This window comes from Theropithecus gelada, chromosome 17, assembly GCF_003255815.1.
Source record: "Theropithecus gelada isolate Dixy chromosome 17, Tgel_1.0, whole genome shotgun sequence".
NCBI lineage: Eukaryota > Metazoa > Chordata > Mammalia > Primates > Cercopithecidae > Theropithecus > Theropithecus gelada.
Window position 1 is genome coordinate 54,290,572 of NC_037685.1, and position 19,812 is coordinate 54,310,383.

Here is a 19,812-nt window from a genome sequence, read left to right on the forward strand (position 1 = left end):
AAAAAAAAAAAAAAAAAAAAAAAAAAAAAAAAAAAAAAAAAAAAAAGTTAACTAGTTAGGGAATCGTAAAGTAAAGAGGAGTGATATATTAGTATCTCTGTGAATATAGTTTGAAAAATTATCAGTAATATGACAATATCAGTATTATAATAGCTTTCCTTGTTTTAAATTATGATATTTTTGGAACTTTAAAAAACACTGAGAGAGGGGTATTTTAAATATATAAGAAGAGGTACGGTTTAAAATTTTGTTGAAAAAAATTGTTCTAGAGAGCTTAAACGACTCAGTGTAGCTATCAGGTAAACTGGGATTAGTGGGATTAGGATATAATTCAGAAACTTAGATTTCGGTTTTTTGGTTTTTTTTTTTTGAGACAGAGTCTCACCCTGTTGCCCAGGCTGGAGTGCAGTGGCGCAATCTCGGCTCACTGTAACCTCTGCTGCCTGGGTTCAAGCACTTCTCTTAACTCGGCCTCCCAAGTAGTTGGGATTACAGGTGCCTGCTACCTCACCTGGCTAATTTTTGTATTTTTAGTAGAGATGGGGTTTCACCATGCTGGCCAGGCTGGCCTTGAACTCCTGACCTCGTGATCCACCCGCCTTGGCCTCCCAAAGTGCTGGGATACAGGTACGAGCCACCGCGCCTGGCCAGATTTAATGTTCTTTTCTCTTTCTTTCTCTCTCTTTTTTTTTTTTTTTTTCTTGAGAGAGTCTCACTGTGTCACCCAGGCTGAAGTGCAGGAGGCACTTGGATTTTCATGCATTCTTCTTCATTCGTTAAATCTAATCAATCACTGAGCCCTACAATTTTATCTCCTAACTGTGTCTGGAAATCTTTTCCACTTCAAAATCCTTATTGCCACTACACTAGTTCAAGGCTCTTCTTTCTTTTCTTTTCTTTTTTTTTGAGACAGAGTTTTGCTCTGTCACCCAGGCTGGAGTGCAGTGGCACGATCTCGGCTCACTGCAAACTCTGCCTCCCGGGTTCACGTCTTCTCCTGCCTCAGCCTCCCGAGTAGCTGGGACTACAGGCGCCGCCACCATGCCCGGCTAATTTATTTTTGTATTTTTAGTAGAGATGGAGTTTCACTGTGTTAGCCAGGATGGTCTCATCTCCTGACCTCGTGATCCGCCGCCTCGGCCTTCCAAAGTACTGGAATTACAGGCGTGAGCCACTGCGCCCGTCCCGAGGCTCTTACTTCTTTTCTGGAATATCTGAATGGTCTTCTCTCTCATAAAACCTATCCTTTACTATGCTGCCAGAGTGATGAGCACATCTGACCAAATATCCTTCACGTAGCCTTCTTCAGGGCCTCTCATCACTGAGTTAATCAACAAGCTACCTCTATCTTATGGTGTATAAAACCGTCACACAGGTAAGCACGTACTTCCCAGCCTCCGTTCTCCTCACCTTACGCTTACTGCTTTATCAACTCTACTGCTTCTCACTCCCTTTACAAACCACACACTTTCACGCCTCTACGTCTTTGCTCCTGCTGTGTTATCATTCCCATTCCCTCAAATGCCTCCCTGCCCAAACCACTTCTGCCTGTTAATCGCTGCTAGTTTGTCAAGATTCAGCTTTGTGTTTCTTCCAGAAAGCCTTCCCTGATCACCGAGTCCCAACCTTCACCACAGGGCACACTAAGTGATCTCCGTGCTACCCAGATACCCTATTTACTGAAGAAAGCACTGACCACAATGTGTTTACATGTTTTTCTGCATGTTTACTAGTTTCCAGAAGGTACTATCCTAGTGTTTGAGGGGTAATTTGACACATAACAACACATATCACATTCTATAAATCTTTACTGAACTAGATTCAGCTGAGTAAGACGCCGGTCTCCTGCCTCCCAAGTCAGTGTTTTCCCCACTGTTCTGTGCTGCTTTTTGGTATTTGTTTTAAGACTGTGGTTAGTGGAGTAGCACAGGGAGGTGCACTGTCTCACTGTGCATGGAATTATTAGCATTGGGAAGACAGTAGACAGGACACTGTATTTTAATGTTTACAATAATCATATAAGGTAAGCATTGTTATGTCCACTTTTAAGATAAAGAAATGAGCTTAGGGAGGTTAAATAAGTACTTAAAACTAATGTTAGTATAAAGCTTTACTGGAACATGTCATGTCTATTTCTTAATGGACTGTTTATGGCTGCTCTCACACTGCAACCATGGAGCTGTGTAGTTGTGACAGAGACCATATTTACTCTTTAGGCCTTTGCAGAAAATGTTTGCCAACCCTTGTGCTAGAGAATGAGAGACTACATGAAGCAGAGCTGAGGTGTCCCAGTTGAGACCATCTTAGAAAAGCCAGCAGCCAGCGAACCCATTAGCAGACTGCAAATGCAAGAGTACAGTCAAGATCAGCCAATCCTGTTCCAATCAGGAGAACTGCCCAACCAACTCAAAGACTCATGAAAATGACAAATGGTTGTTGTTTTACTTGGGTTGGTTTGTTTTGCCTAACGAACAACTGATTGCTAGGGGCATGGTTCTTTGCTGCAGACAATAAGTTACTAAAAAGAATTACTGTATTCTATGAAACAGATATTACTTTCTATAATAAGTTAGAATATTTTGTGCATACTAATTTTAGTTTCTATTTCATAGGTTTAGTTCTCAGAGATAAATACTATACAGATCCACAAAATCCACAAACAGTATTTTAGTTTTATGATCTGCAGTTCTGGGAAATGAATATATTCTGTTTCTCTTTATTTCTTACTCATAAAATTTCCCTAAATGAATGTAAATATTTGCATTTACCTTCGAAATTCTTTATAATGAAGTTTTCTTTGTCCTCTTTTTCCAAAGAAACGCATCTGAAGAGTTGTGTTAATTTCAGGTTCTTTCACTGTTGCTTCCTATTAAAAAGTTACAATAATTTAAAATAATTATAAATAAGAGAAATAGAATCTGTAGAGTAATATTTTAGAACTCTTAGAATAATACCCAGAAAGGATTCTTCTCACAACACCACCAACACCAACAACAAAAGTTATAAAAGAGGGATAGAGCCATTCCTTCTGTTATTTTGCATAACACTCCATAACCATCGTTGCTAAATAGGCAAGAAACAGTCAGGGCTAAAATACTCAAGGTGGACTTCAGCATGAGACAAGATCTTAGATCAGGCCAAAAAGTAAGTTTACAATAGTGAAATAAATGTTAATTCAAAATATGATCTCTAGGCCTTTACTAATGAAGCAGGACTGAGAGAGTTAAAGCAAGAAAGTCTTTGAGCTTTTGTTGAATGTTGGAAATACTTGCAAAACACTTTGCTTTTTTTTTGTATTCTTCAGAGCGCCACTGCACTCTAGCCTGGGAGACTGAGTGAGGCTCTGTCTCAAAAAAAAAAAAAAAAAAAAGACATTTTTACATATATTAACTTAAAAAAGAAGAGTGTGGAACAATGTATAGCATGTTACTGCTTATATTAAAACATATAAGCATAGAAAAAATAACACAGATGTATCGATTTACTTATTTACATGTATATTTATATATGCATAAAAATCTCTGAAGAATACAAAATACAAGAAACAAAACGCTTTTCCTAATTATAAAATTAACAGGTGAGAATTCCATTAAACGTACTAAGTGAGGCAGATTCGCACATTCTTAATTCTTTTTTTTTTTTTTTTTTTTGAGACGGAGTCTCGCTCTGTCGCCGAGGCTGGAGTGCAGTGGCTGGATCTCAGCTCACTGCAAGCTCCACCTCCTGGGTTTACGCCATTCTCCTGCCTCAGCCTCCCAAGTAGCTGGGACTACAGGCGCCCGCCACCTCACCTGGCTAGTTTTTTTTTTTTTTGTATTTTTTAGTAGAGACAGGGTTTCACCATGTTCGCCAGGATGGTCTCGATCTCCTGACCTTGTGATCCTCCCGTCTCGGCCTCCCAAAGTGCTGGGATTACAGGCTTGAGCCACCGCGCCCGGCCACATTCTTAATTCTTTAATAAAATAACAAAACTGCTAAAAAACAAACAAAAAAACCATCGGCAACCAAATAATAAAAGCGGGTACAAGCTTAAGCCACAAATTTTGAAAAAGAGCAGTCAGAGAAACACTAGACTCAGGTGTGGGACAGTCTAGTGTGTCTCCTAATCCTACCACCACCCCCAATCCTGCTTCTCAGAAGTAGAAGGGGGATGTCAGATTACTGCCTTAGGAGGAATTCATCAAAACCTTCAATTCTGTGGTAAGTAGATGAACAGAGTGACAAGACAACCCTGAGACAAGTCATGGCAAACTCTTTAGAAGAAGGTCCTCCCTGGAGCTTGGTGGGACTTGAGCAGAGTGAAGAAGGGCTTCAAGGGCTTCTATCTTTCAGGGCACTATGTTAAACTGAGGGAATAATCAGAATGGGATATACCTTGGAGGGTGGAGTGGGCTGTGGTCTGGGACATTTTAATAGAATCACAGAGAGACAGTGGAGTCTAGGTGCTCTAGTAAGGGTTACATTTAGACCAGGGAACTCCCTTCTCTCCTTTAGTATGCAAAATGGTGGAGCAAAATGCATCCCCTGCAGCTCAGGGGAAAAGATAAATTAGTTCTAGCTAGGGTGGGAAGAGTATTAAGGAGACTCTCATTCATGCCCTACCAGAGCAGAGAGGCTCTGGACAGAGCATGAGCATGCGGAAAACGTAAGGCATGACAACTATACAAAGACACTGTAGCAAGAAATGGCAGAAGAACAAATCAGGCAAAAGGCACAAAAACCCCCAGTCTAGAAGAACTGATAACCCAAGGAACAAACGAGTATTCCTCACCAGACCTTTAAAGAAACTACCTTTTTATGTTGAGATAACCACAGATTTCACACATGCAATGCTAAGTAAGAAACAATACAAAAAGATCCTCTGCCTTTGCTCAGGATCCTCCAGTGGAAGCATCTTACACAACTATGATAAAATATCACAACTTCACAGTCAACATACAGAATATTCCTTCACCACAAGGATCCCTCAGGTTGCTTTTATAGCCACATCAGCTTTCCTGCAGCTCCCACCCTCTGACAACTATTAATGAATTCTCCATTTCCATAATGTTGTCATTTCAAATATGTTATATAAATAGAATCATACAGTTTGTAACTTTTAATCAGTTTGTAACTCCCACCCTCTGACAACTATTAATTAATTCTCCATTTCCATAATGTTGTCATTTCAAACATGTTATATAAACAGAATCATATAGTTTGTAACTTTTAAGTACTGGCATTTTTTTTTTTTCCCTCAGCATAATTCTCTGGAGACTCATTCAGGTTGCTGTATCTTTTGCCATATCAATTGTGTTTCTTCTTATTGCAGAGCAGTATTTCATGGTAATGGAGTCCCACAGTTTATTCACCAAAAGGTATCTAGATTGTTTCCAGTTTGGGCTGGATGCTGCCAAATTGAGCTGCTAAGAACATCTGTGTACGAACATAGGTTTTAATCTCTCTGGGGTACAATCCCAGGAGCACAATCACATTTTCCAGAGTGGTGTTTTACATTCCCACTAGCAATGAGTGATTCAGTTTCTCTCATCCTTGCAACCATTCAGTGTGTCAGTGGTTTGTTTTTAGTCATTTGGAAGGTTGTATATCTCTCTATGGTTTTAATTTGCATTGCACTAATGATTAAAGGTGCTGAGTATCCTTTTATGTGTTTGTTTTTGCCTATTTTCTTTGGAGAAATATTAGAAGTCCTTTGTCTTGTTTTTAATTGGGTTGTTAATCACTCTGTTGTTGAACTGTAAGAAGAGTTCTTTATATATACTGATAGTAGACCCTTATTAGATATGTGATTTGCAAGTATCTTCTTCCATTACGTTATCTTTTCACACTCTTGATTGTGTCCTCTGATGAACACAAAGTTTTAATTTTTTCTTTTTTTTTTTTTTGAGACGGAGTCTCACTCTGTCACCCAGGCTGGAGTGCAGTGGCTTGATCTAGGCTCCCTGCGAGCTCCGCCTCCTGGGTTCACGCCATTCTCCTGCCTCAGTCTCCTGAGTAGTTGGGACTATAGGTGCCCGCCACCAGGCCCGACTAATTTTTTGTATTTTTAGTAGAGACAGGGTTTCACCGTGTTAGCCAGGATGGTCTCGATCTCCTGACCTCGTGATCTGCCCCTCAGCCTCCCAAAGTGACAAATTTTTAATTTTGATGACATCCAATATATCTACTTTTTCTTCTGTTGCTTGTGATTGTAGAAATCATTATCTAAGAAACTGTTGCCAAATCCAGTGCCATGAAGCTTTGCTCTTATGTCTTCTTCTAAGAGTTCTGTAAGTTTAGCTCTTACATCCATTTCAATTAATTTTTATATATGGTGTGAGATAGGAATCCAACTTTATTCTTTTACATATAGATATCCAGTTGTACCAGCAACATTTGCTGAAGAAATTTCACTACTTTTTGAAAATTGTAAATGGTATTATATTTAAAATTTTAGTGTCCCTGGTGTTCACTGATAGTATATACACATGTGACTGATTTTTGTACATTTTTCTTGTACCTGATGACCTTCCTAAAATCAATTATTAGCTCTAGAAGTTTTGTTTTGTGATTTTTTTTTGCAGATTCCTTGGGAGTTTCTACAGAGACAATGCCATCTATGAAAAGAGACTGTTTCATTTCTAACTTTCCAGTCAGTAGGCCTTTTATTTCCTTGTCTTGCCTTATTGAAGTGGCTAGAACTTTCAACACTGTATTGAACAAGAGTAGCAAGAATGAACATCCTTGCCTTGCTCCTGATGTTAGCAGAAAATAATTCGGTCTTTCATCAATAAGTATGTTACCTGCAGGTTTTTTGTAGATGCTCTTTACCAAGTTCAATGCCCACCTCCATGCCCTATTTGTTTTAATGAGTGCTTTTAAAAAAAGTATGGGCGGGGCACAGTAGCTCACACCTGTAATCCCAGCAATCTGGGAGGCCGAGGTTGGCGGATCACGTGAGGTCAGGAGTTTGAGACCAGCCTGACCAACATGGTGAAATCCTGTCTCTACTAAATACAAAAAATTAGCTGGGTGTGGGTGGCATGCGCCTGTAATCCCAGCTTCTTGGGACACAGAGGCAGGAGAATCGCTTGAACTGGGAAGGTGAAGGTTGCAGTGAGCCAAGATCGCGCCACTGCACTCTAGCCTGGGAGACTGAGTGAGACTCTGTATCTCAAAAAAAAAAAAGACATTTTTACATATATTAACTTTAAAAAGAAGAGTGTGGAACAATGTATAGTATGTTACTGCTTATATTAAAACAGAAAAAATAATATGGATGTATCTACTTATTTACATGTATACTTATATATGCATAAAAATCTCTCTGAAGAATACACAAGAAACTGAAAAGCACTAATTGCCCAGGGAGGAGAACTGTGTGATTGGGAGGGAAATTCTGTTCTACCTACACACTCCTGTGCACCACCTGAGTTCAGGAACATGTAAATATAGTACATATATTTAAAATACAGTCATATATTGCTGAGAAATGCATTGTTAAGTGATTGTCACTGTGCGAACATCAGAGTGTACTTACACAAACCTTGATGGCATACCCCACTACACACCTCTGCTATACAGCGTAGCCTATTGTTCAGACCACCACGTATATGCAGTCTGCTGTTGACTGTAAAGTTATGTGGTGCATGACTATTAAAAAAATTAAATTGCTGATACCAAATCTATTGGTAACTACTGGGACTATCTGAACAAACAGAATAGAGTAGCTATTATAAATATCAATTGTTTGGAAATCATCTGTACATACCTGACATCCAGTTTCATTAGTATTCACTGTCATCATGTCATCTTGTTTACTTATGATCTTCTGCAGCTATAAAGATTGCAAACATGAGTTTACATGTGTGCCTACCAGATTTTTCAAAACAACGTAAAAAACAGATGCCAACTTGTTGTTGTTATAAAATATATACTAGTTGTTTGCTAAATATTGACTTAAATTCTTTCTAATCATAACTCCTAGTATCTTTTTCTCTCAGACAATGTAAGAATAAAAGGACAAAAGAGATAACAAAAGTATTAACAGTATTATTACTACAATTTTCTACTAAGAAAGCTAGCTTATTTAATAGATACATGTTCTTAGGCAGCACTCTATAAGAACTTCAAGATTATGCTATCCTTTCAAGAGAATTTTTATTCATAATTAGTTGTATCACTAGTTTATGGCAACATTTTCAAGCAAATAGGTTTTTTTTTTCTTTTGAGACAGAGTCTCGCTCTGTCATCCAGGCTGGAGTGCAGTGGCATGATCTCTGCTCACTGCAAGCTCTGCCTCCCGGGTTCACGCCATTCTCCTGCCTCAGCCTCCTGAGTAGCTGGGACTACAGGCACCTGCCACCACGCCCAGCTAATTTTTTGTATTTTTAGTAGAGACGGTGTTTCACCATGTTAGCCAGGATGGTTTCGATCTCCTGACCTCGTGATCCACCCGCCTCAGCCTCCCAAAGTGCTGGGATTACAGGTGTGAGCCACTGTGCCCGGCCTATAGTTTTTAAAAAGCTATTTATTTCATACACATAGTCTTCCTTTTCCCTTTATGCATTTAAAAAGCATTAAAATAATTTAAAGACTTACATTTCTACTAATTAGGATGTTGTAAATAGTACTTTGAAATTGAGTACATTAAAAAACCTACCTGCCTTTCAGAATCATTTGTATCAATCCTCATATGGAAAGCAAATTTAAAAAAGAAAGCATTTTAAAAGAATCAGATATAGACAAAATCCCAAACTATGGATTCAAATCAATTAGGAGACAAATCTCTATCCATTTTTTTCTAGGCTATTTAACAGTTTGAAAACTGCTGCAATTAATTCCATATTAATTATTTCAAATTTAGCTATTTCTTTTTTTTTTTTTTTTTTGAGATGAGGTCTCGCTCTGTCGCCCAGGCTGGAGTGCAGTGGCATGATCTCTGCTCACTGCAAGCTCCGCCTCCCGGGTTTACACCATTCTCCTGCCTCAGCCTCCCGAGTAGCTGGGAGTACAGGCACCCGCCACCTCGCCCGGCTAGTTTTTTGTATTTTTTATTAGAGACGGGGTTTCACCGTGTTAGCCAGGATGGTCTCGATCTCCTGACCTCGTGATCCACCCGTCTCGGCCTCCCAAAGTGCTGGGATTACAGGCTTGAGCCACCGCGCCTGGCGAATTTAGCTATTTCTATTATGTTTGTTTTAGGCAAGTGGTTTATTTCTAGTTCTCTAAATCGCTCAGCCAGTTTTCAATGCCCCCCTTTCTCCTACTTATTTATTTTAGGAAAAAAGTTAAAAAGTTTTATATCTATTTTGCCTTTTATTTTAAAAGTTGACAATCAAATGGTATAATGCCAAATTCAATATCCAAACATTTCTCCCTGTGCTTATTCCCCTAGAACCTCTTAAAAATTTTTATTACAGAAAATTTCAAACATAAGTCAAATGAACATAATTCTATAATAAGTCACCATATAAACATTATTTATCTTCAATAATTATCAGTATTCTGCCATTCCTGGCTCATCTGTACCTCTGCCTGCTCCCTGTCCCCCTCCCAATTATTATTTACAGCTCTTCAGGAAAAATTACATATATTAAAATGTACAAATATCAGCCATACAATTTTGACAAAGTTTCTTTGTGTCTCTTCCCAGTCAATCCTGGTTTCTCTTTTATTCTTGTTCCCACAGAGACAGTTCTGTTTTCCCCACCTAAATTAGTTTCTCCTAGTTTAGAAACTGAAATAAATCAAATTAAATAGTATGTATTCTTTTGTATCCACCTGCTTTCACTCAGCATAATGGTCTTGAGATTCACCCATGTTGTTTGCCTGTCAGTAGTCTGTTGCCATTTATTGTTGCGTTTTATTACATTTTATGAATACAGCACTATTTATTCATTCACCTGTTGATAGATGTTTTCATGGCTCCAGTTTTTGACTACTGTGAATCAAAATGCCACAAACATCTTTTACAACTCAATTTTGTGGATGTGAGTTTTAACTTTTTTTTGGATAACAGATCTGTTTAACTGTATAAGAAACTGCCAAACTATTTTCCAAAGTGAATTCTGGTTCCTTCACATTCTCACCAACATTTGATGTGACCAGTCTTTTTAATTTTGGTCATTCTCTTAAGCGTAGTAGTATGTCGTTGTGGTTTTAACTTGCATTTCCCTGATAACTCATGTAAAAGGTATCTACATTTATTTAAAAATAACTCTAGCAGGTGTATTTAGTATGACAAAACTATAATGCTACTATATTAAGTGTGCAGTCCTTCCCACCAATATGAAAGCAACGTGAAATAAAGGACCACCTAAGAGCAACCGACACCAGGAAACAGACCTGTCATTAATCTACTGTTTAGAGAGATTGCACTCAAACCCTGGCATGTATCCCACATAAGCACATGTACCATTGATCAAGGTAAAGATTAAATGGATTAACCATTACTGGCTTTGATCACGGTTGGTATTTTTTATTATTAGCTGACAGAGAACAGCTCACACAGACAGTTGCTATTTTATGAGTTCTTGGGATAAAGAAGTAAGCAATACACTTACTAACACAGTTTTCAGATCTGAATGTTAATAAAACATGAACATTCACAAAACACAAAAGTAACAAAGTGAGGCAATCTGTATTTTAGGGCATCTTCACAAGGCTTTTATTACCATACTTCATTATTACTTTTACATTTGCTACTCAAATCACTTTGTTACATTTATATTTTAGGTATTAAAGTGATTCTCATTACTTTTCTAGTACATATATGGTGGGGAAAACAATAAATAAAGTCTACTAGGAAAACATTTAGATAAGCTAAGATAAATCCCTGCTTTTTAAATATGCTTTTTTGATGTTAAAACAACTATTTGGTTCTTTGAAGAAAATTTCAAATATAAGACGCTACATACAGCCAGGCACAGTGGCTCAAGCCTGCAATCCCAGCACTTTGAGAGGCCGACATGGATGGTCACCTGAGGTCAGGAGTTCGAGACCAGCCTGGCCAACATGGTGAAACCCTGTCTCTACTAAAAATACAAAAATTAGCCGGGCACAGTGGCACATGCCTGTAATCCCAGCTACTCGGGAGGCCGAGGCAGGAGAATCGCTTGAATCCGGAAGGCGGAGGTTGTAGTGAGCCGAGATTGTGCCACTGCACCACTCCAGCCTGGGTGACAGAGCGAGGCTCCGTCTACACACACACACACACACGCTACATACTTAGGTTTACTAATACAAAGACCATGGAAGTGAAATAACTATTGAAATAATTAATGTAAATGTAGTTTTTCCTCTTCAATGCTTTTTTTTTTTTTAAATGACATGCTGTATCAGCTCTATGGGTAATCAAGTTTAGTGGCTCATTTCTACGATGAGCACAAAGAATCTTCTTTCATGTTTACAATGGTGACCTTTATATACTTAAAAACAAAACCAATGATGTATCTTTACATATTCTTTTTGATATTTTCTTAATTCATGAGGTGATCATAAAACAATTTTCTAACATTTATGGAGGTATCTGTGGTATTCAGAAATTGTTCCATAGATTCAGCATGTTAAGCTATTGTGTGAAAAAATGTATCGGAAAGAATTTTAAAGTAGGTATGCATAACAATTTCAGGTGTAAAGGCTGTAGGTACAATAAGGACTGTACAGTAAAAGGCATATCAATGTAGCCCCGTGAAAACAACAACAATATGCCTTCTATTGCCTTTTTTCATGTTCAGTTTCATGCTCAGGATCTCCTTTGTCTGCAGACTTTGCGATCTGGCCACACATCACTAAACATTACCAGTGTATCAAAACTTTGGTGCTCATGAGTATGACGCCCACTATTATTATCGGGGGCTCCGCTAGCCCACTTTTAAAAATCGCCTCCAGCTTTCCTATTCTCGGATGTGTGTACAGTGGGTCCAGTACTCCCAAGATTTGGCTCTGTGTGCCTTGTGACTCCCAGGAATAAAAACAGAAATAAAATCCTCCCAGGTCTGACAGGATTATGGTAAGTGCAAATCCTCACAGCTTAGCTAACCTAATAGAATTTCACTGATTTAGGTACATGGCCTTTTCATACAAATTACCCCCCTATGAATAACAATAGTTTTAAATCTATCCAATTCTTGTCCTCAAGGTAGAGAGAAGTAACTGGATGGTCCCTTGTGACTTATGACACTGGTATTTCAGGTCCTACTTGTGCAAACATGTTTCCTTCAAATATTTATTTGAGGTATTTGATTAAGTCCTTAAATATCTCAAATGAATATTTTTATCTACTGCTACCAGTTTTTGAAGTTCTATTCACTCCTCTTCAGCCTTTTGCTCTGTGGTATCAGTCCCCACGACTCTTTTGAAACTGCTCTGTAATGGTTCCTACTGACTTACACAATTTCAGGGGCTCTCTACTCAGTCTCCAACTAGCTGCCCACTTTTTATTGTTAAGAGTTCGGTGTCTTTATTTTTTTTACTATTTTTATTGTTATTTTTGACACTGTTTCGCTCCTGTTGCCCAGGCTGCAGAGTGATGGTGTGATCTTGGCTCACCGCAACCTCCGCTTCCTGGGTTCAAGTGATTCTCCTGTCTCAGCCTCCTGAGTAGCTGGGATTATAGGCATGTACCACCACGCCTGGCTAATTTTTTGTCTTTTTAGTAGAGACAGGGTTTCTCCATGTTGGTCAGGCTGGTCTTAAACTGCCGCCCTCAGGTGATCCGCCCGCCTCAGCCTCCCCAAATGCTGAGATTACAGGCGTGAGCTACCGTGCCTGGCCCCGAGTTCGGTGTCTTTGAACACTCCCTCTCCAGTTGCTCTTGTCTTCCTCAGACTCCATTATCCTGCACTCTCTGGGCTCTCTGGTATTCTGATCACTGTTCTGCTCCTTCTCTGGTGCATTCTTTGGCTTCTCAACCTCAGTTTGAGCTCGTAAATGAAACACTGCTCCCCCAGGTCTCTGGTCTTAACCCTTTTCACTCTATATTCTTCCCCTTTGGGGTCTTATATTTTCAGGACTTAATTATCCCCCCTATGAGGATGTTCCCCAATCCTGGCCACATTACTGATCTCCAGTTGCTTGCTATACTTGTCCATCTGTAGGAATGTCCATTCAATTGCTCAAGCCCAACATTTCCAAGCTCAGAGTCAGGATCTTTCTCAACTCAGGCCTCCTAAGAATTCTTCAAATGAGGAGGGCTGACACTGAGGAAAGAGCACGGGCTCTAGAACAAGATGGATTTTGAATCAATTTGCATACAGTAAAATGTACCCCCCCCCCTTTATTTTGAGATGAGGTCTCGCTCTGTCGCCTAGGCTGGAGTGCAGTGGCCGGATCTCGGCTCACTGCAAGCTCCGCCTCCCGGGTTTACGCCATTCTCCTGCCTCAGCCTCCCAAGTAGCTGGGACTACTGGCGCTCGCCACAACGCCCGGCTACATTTTTATATTTTTATTAGAGACGGGGTTTCACCATGTTAGCCAGGATGGTCTCGATCTCCTGACCTCGTGATCCACCCACCTCGGCTTCCCAAAGTGCTGGGATTATAGACGTGAGCCACCACGCCCGGCAACTGTACCCCTTTAAAATGCATTTTTTGCTTTCAGGATCATGCAACCGGATGAGTTTTGACAAATTTATATACCAACGTAACCACCACTCCAAAGAAGATTTAAGATATTTCCAGTACTCCAAAAGTTCTCTCGTTTTTCTTTGCAGTCAATTCCTCACTCCCTCCTGGCCTCAGGCAACCAGTGATCTGCTTTTATTAGGCAAGTCCCCTTTTCTGAAACTTCACATAGATGTAATCATACAGTATGTACTCGTCCATGTTGCTGCATTTATCAGTGGTTTGTTCCTTTTTACTGTTAAGTATTCTATTGTATGGATCCTATTCGTTTATCCACTCACTTGAACATTTTGGTTGTTTCTAGTTTTGGCTATCATGAATACAGTCTTGGGTGAATACGTTTTCCTTGACTAAATAAGAGTGGAATTGCTAGGTCATATGCCAAGGATATATTTTACTTTAAAAGAAGCTGCCAGGTTTTGTTTTCTAACATTTGTGTATCATTTTATTCCCACCAGCAATGTAAGAGGTTCATTTGCTTCATATCACAAAGGCTTTTAAAAAAATGTCATAAGCCATTTATGTACACGCCTAATTTGTTATTTACATAAGCACTCATTAATTCCTCAATGATAGCTAGTATGTGCTAAGCACTATGCTATATATTTATCTATGTTTTCTTTTCTCCATAAAGCACAGCAATAGATTAAAGACACTTAACCCTAACTGGCACATACCAAACTGTTGATGTGCACTGAGGTATTTTTTATTTTTATTTTTTTGTATTACCACCAAATTTTTGGGAACAGAGTAAAATTTACTTGTTGGGTGTTCTACAGTTACATCTTAGAAAATACCATTTAAACACGTTTTCAGCTCTTCAAATATTAGCCTTAGAGCAAATTCCTGGAAAATTTGTACCAATTTATAACTATTGCGGCATTTTCACTTTTTTCCAATTCTTTATGAAGGCTTAAGTTTTTATTATGTCTATTATTTTTGTATTTCTTTAATAATTTTTAGTATTTTAGCATATCTTCAACATATATTCTTTAAAAAATATATATCCTATGGAACTCTTACCATATTATTTGCTGAAATCATAAAAATATAACCCTAAAAAACAGATGCTTCAGCTTACTTCTCTTTTTGGAATCTTATACAGTTCACTTATTGGTGTCTTCACGGCTGTATTACAGAAAATTTAGTATTTCTGAATGTCCAAATAATTTCCTGATAGTTCATATGCAAACAATGAATACAATTTTGATTTTAATGGAAATGTAAAATCATCACACAAACATCCAGGTATTTTATGATAAACCTAAAATAATTAGCATCTACTTACCTTAAAAAATTCCCTTTTTTCAATCATCTCATTACCATCTGTATCCAGCATTTTAAAAGCAACATGAAATCCAGAATGGGGTTCTGCAGTGAAGTGAAAAATGAATATTTAAATGTTGATGAAAAGCAAGTTGGAGAGATCTTCAAATTTGACATAAACTAGCAGAAACTGTATAAGTAAGTGCCTACTCAGAAAAATAATGATTTCTTATACCAATTCCAAAGGCTGGTATTTGGTGTCATGGCTTTGTTCCCTGCTTCTCCAACACCCTTTCCACAGGCGCTGCTGCTCTGCCAGTAAGCGTTCTGCCTTTCAATGCAAAATTAGTTTGTAGGCTTAATTTATTTCTTTAGCTCTAGTAGGGGCTTTTCTATTCTTACAGGACCTTGGTTATTTTCAAATTAATGATTACTTTTTATTTCCCTTTCTCAGAGTACCTTAAAAAAAAAAAAACCAATGTATTTTGCAATCATTTTAGACTTACAGGAATTTTGTAAAATAGTACAGAGAGTCCAGAGAGTCCCCATATACTCTTTCCTCAGCTTCCTCTAATTTTTCTCTTCTTTTTTTTTTGAGACAGGGTCTCACTCTGTCACCAGGCTGGAGTGCAGTAGCGTGATCACAGTTCACTGCAGCCTCAACCTGCTGGGCTCAAGCAATCTTCCCACCTCAGCCCCAACAAGTAGTTGGGACTACAGGTGTGCACCATCACACCTTGCAAATTTTTAAATTTTTGTATAGAGATGGGGTTTTACCATGTTGCCCAAGCTGGTCTCAAACTCCTGGGCTCAAGCTAAAGTGCTGCGGTGAGCCACCACACCTGGTCTTTCTCCAATGTTAACATCTTACATAACCATAGTACATTTATAAAGACTAATAAATTAACATGGCACAGCATTATGAACTACACTATCGACTTTATCTGGGTTTCACGTTTTTTCACTAATGCTGTTTTCCTATTCCAGGATTAAATATAAGATACCATGTTGTATTTATCTGTCATGTCTCCTGAGTCTTCTCTAATCTGTATCAGTGTCTCAGTCTCTCCTTGTTTTCCATGACCTTCACATTTTGAAGAGTACTGGTTAAGTATTTTGTGTAATGTCAGATAAGCATTTTTAAAGGCAAGACTACCACTATGATTCTCTTGTTCAACAAACTTCCTATTAAAGAGACAAAGCGATGGGCTGCTACAGTGCACAGGACGTAGAAGAGACCCACGGGGATAACCTAATCCAACATTATCATTTTGTAGATACAGAAACTAAGGTATCAATAATGTTTTTAACGATAAAGACATAAATACCAAACTTTTAAAATCCTGTTTGGTAAGAACACAGAATTCCACATGATCTCTGAGAAAAACTGTGGGATACTTACTAGTGAGGATTGTAAGCAAGAAAAGATACTCAGTATATGAAATTAGCCCTGAAAGAGATAAAATAAAAACATACCAGAAAATAAGCTTTAGAATATACAGAGACATTAACATTGAAATTTCACCGAATAAAAAAATAATTTTACTTGAAATTACCTCTCTTTGATGCAGTGGACATTTTTTAATAATAGTTGAAGTAGAGACCTAATACTTAAAAAAAGAAACTATGGTTCATCAGGTACTGTTACTAGTAAGGAGGTTGTGACGGTTGGTGTTAAGTGTCAGTTTGACTGTGTCAGACTGAACATCTTGAGCAGCCAGATCAACCATGGTTTCTGGGTGTGTCTGTGAGATGAGCATTTAAATTGGTAGACTTGGTAAAGCAGGCTGTCCTCCCCAGTGAGGGTGAGCATTATCCACTCTGCTGAACAAAAAGCGGAGGAAGGAGAAATTCACCCTTTTTCCTGCCTCACTTCTTGAGCTGGGACATTTTATCTTCTACCCTCAGACTGGGGTTGACACCACTAGCTCCCCTGGTTCTCAGGCCTCCAAACGAGGACTGAATTACACCACCAGCTTTTCTGGGTCTACAGCTTGCAGATGGCAGATCACGGGACTTCTGTACCTCCATAATTGCATGAGCCAATTCTTCACAGCAAATCTATCTGTATCTCCTATTGGTTCTGTTTCTGTGGAGAACATTGACTAATACAGAAAAGGAGTGGAAGCTGGCTTGCACATAACAGGCATCCACGACAAGTTTTATTTACATGGCACTTTACGTAACTTCTAATTAAATTTTTACTATTCACAGCACCTCAAGTGAAGCAAATTTATAAATGCAGTAGAATAACAGAGACTTGGATATACTGAGAGTCAAATTACATTATTTAAGATGTAGTAATTAGTTCTTTGTAGCAGTTACTTTATTTTTCCTTTGGAAAATCATTCTTAGACAGTCTCAAATATGCAGTTTGGGTAGGATGACCCTACCTTTGCCTCTGCAAATAAATGCTAATTGGCTAAAGCCAATCACTGCATTTCTGTGGAACTGATGCAGGGATGGGCAAGTAGCTCAGGCCCAAGCTAATAAGCAGGTTGCGCTGTCTGGTTCCAGGGACTGGTTCAGGGATGGGCTCACATCTAAGTTGGGCCACTCAGAGTAGTACAGCAGGATTTCTCATGCAAATGCTGGATAACTGACTTTCACATTTTTATTTTGTGCTGGGCTTTGGCGATGTGAGAATGTTATTCTCAGGAATGTGAGGCAATGGAGAGAGTGCCTGGAACTGCCAGCGGCCAGTATTTAGAGCACGAGAACGTAGCCAGTCTTTAATTGCCAGATCGGAAAATGAATATGGTGATGTTTGAGCCCTGGATGAAGCTGTGTTTGAAGCTAACTGTGTCTAGTCACTAAACTTTCTTGCTTGCTCAAGTATATTGTGTCAGGTTTTAGGTTGCTTACAATGAAAAAAATTACATTAAATATAGAAACGGTATCTCAAAAACCATGGCTTCTTGATAAGCTAAATAACAACTGTTCCCTCCGGATCAAAAGATTGGTATAATAGCAAAATGCACAATTAACAATTAAAAACACTTCTTTAGTCATGGAAAACTTGAATCATATGCAACAACAGAGAGAATAATATGAATTATATATAATTATAATAAATAACACAACGAAACTCTGCGCCAATAATTATCAACTCATGGCAGGTCTTGCTTTATCTATATTCCTTTTCACTCCCTACCTCCCACTGGATTATTGTGAAACAAAACCCACATATACATATCATTTCACAGTAAAAAATTCAGCCTGTGTATCTAAAAAAACCTCCCTGCCAAATAGTTACCACACCTAAAAAAGTGTCAATAATTCCTTAACATTTTCACATTCAAATCAGCATTATCAATTTTCCTGTTTTAGACAAGTTTTCAGGTATATTCAGATGAGCATCCAAAGAGAAGTCCTCACATTGCACTTGGTAAGTAGGTCTCTTAAATCACCTGTTTTTAAATATTGTGGTAAAATAAACATAACATACAATTCACCACTTAAACCATTGTTAAATTTGGTAGCATTAAGTACATTCACACTGTTGTACAACCATCATCAGAAATTTTTCATCATGCTAAACAGAAGAACTGTACACATTAAACGTTAACTCCTGAATCCCACCACCCATTCCTGCCTCTAGCCCCTGTAAACTCTATTCCACTTTCTGTCTCTGTGAAGTTGCCTATTCTATCTAGGTACTTCATATAAGATGAATTATACGATATTTGTCCTTTTGTGACTTATTTCACTTGGCATAATGTTTTAAAGGTTCATTCATACTGCAGCATGTGTCAGAATTTCCTTCCTTTTTAAGGCTGAATAATATTCCATTGCACGTATGTACCACATTTTGTTTATCCGTTCACCTGCTGACGGACACTTGGGGTGTTTCTACCATGTGGCTACTGTGAATAATGCAGCTACAAATATTGGTGTACAAATATTTGTTTGAGCCCCTGCTTTCATTTCTTTTGGGTATATACCCAGAAGCAGAACTGCTGCATCATACGGTAATGCTGTTGTAATTTTTTTTTTTTTTTTTTTTTTTGAGACAGAGTCTGGCTCTGTCGCCCAGGCTGAAGTGAGTGGCACAATCTTGGCTCACTGCAAGCTCCGCTTCCTGGGTTCCCGCCATTCTCCTGCCTCAGCCTCCCGAGTAGCTGGGACCACAGGCGCCCGCCACCTCGTCTGCTAATTTATTTTTGTATTTTTAGTAGAGACGGGGTTTCACCGTGTTAGCCAGGATGGTCTCGATCTCCTGACCTCGTGATCCGCCTGCCTCGGCCTCCCAAAGTGCTGGGATTACAGGCGTGAGCCACCGCGCCCGGCCAATGCTGTTTAATTTTTGAGGAATCACCCTACCTTTTCCACAGCAGCTGTGGAAATACAAATTTCTACCAAATTTTTCCACATCCTCAACACTTGTATTTTCTGTTTTTTTTTTTTTTTTTTTAGCTGTCAACCTAATGAATGAAACGTGCTATCTCATTGTGGCTTTGATTTACATTTCCCTGATGATCAGTGATGCTGAGTATCAATGAATGTGCTTATTAGCCATGGCTATATCTTATTCTGAGAAATTTCTATTTGAGTCCTTTTCCCATTAAAAATGTTTTGTATAGTTCTTTATATATTCTGGTTATTATCCCTTATAATATATACGTATACAATTTGAAAATATTTTCTCCCATTTGTGGATCTTTTTTTCACTCTCTTGACAGTGTTCTTCGATTCACAAATGTTCTTAATTTTGATGTAGTCTAATTTATTTATTATTATTATTTTTTTGAACAAAGTCTCACTCTGTTGCCCGGGCTAGAGTGTAGTGGCACAGTAATGGCTCACTGCAGCCTTAACCTCCCAGGTTCAAGTGATCCTCCCATCTCTCAGCCTCCTGAGTAGCTGGGACCACAGGCATGTGCCACAATATCCAGCTAATTAAAATACTTTTTTTTTTTTTTTTGCAGAGACAGGGTCTTCC

At 38.6% G+C, this 19,812-nt stretch overlaps 1 protein-coding gene across 1 annotated transcript in view; it reads right to left on the reverse strand.

Annotated features, from left to right (window-relative positions):
• MICU2 (mitochondrial calcium uptake 2) overlaps positions 1-19,812 on the reverse strand; it is a 104,211-nt gene that overhangs the window by 12,938 nt on the left and 71,461 nt on the right. Inside the window, exons 5-8 of the mRNA XM_025364091.1 lie at positions 16,273-16,320; positions 14,893-14,975; positions 7,751-7,816; positions 2,769-2,866 (exon numbers count right to left, since the gene is read on the reverse strand). Of these exons, the coding sequence (XP_025219876.1) occupies positions 2,769-2,866; positions 7,751-7,816; positions 14,893-14,975; positions 16,273-16,320 (295 nt within the window). The remainder of the gene's footprint in view (positions 1-2,768; positions 2,867-7,750; positions 7,817-14,892; positions 14,976-16,272; positions 16,321-19,812) is intronic.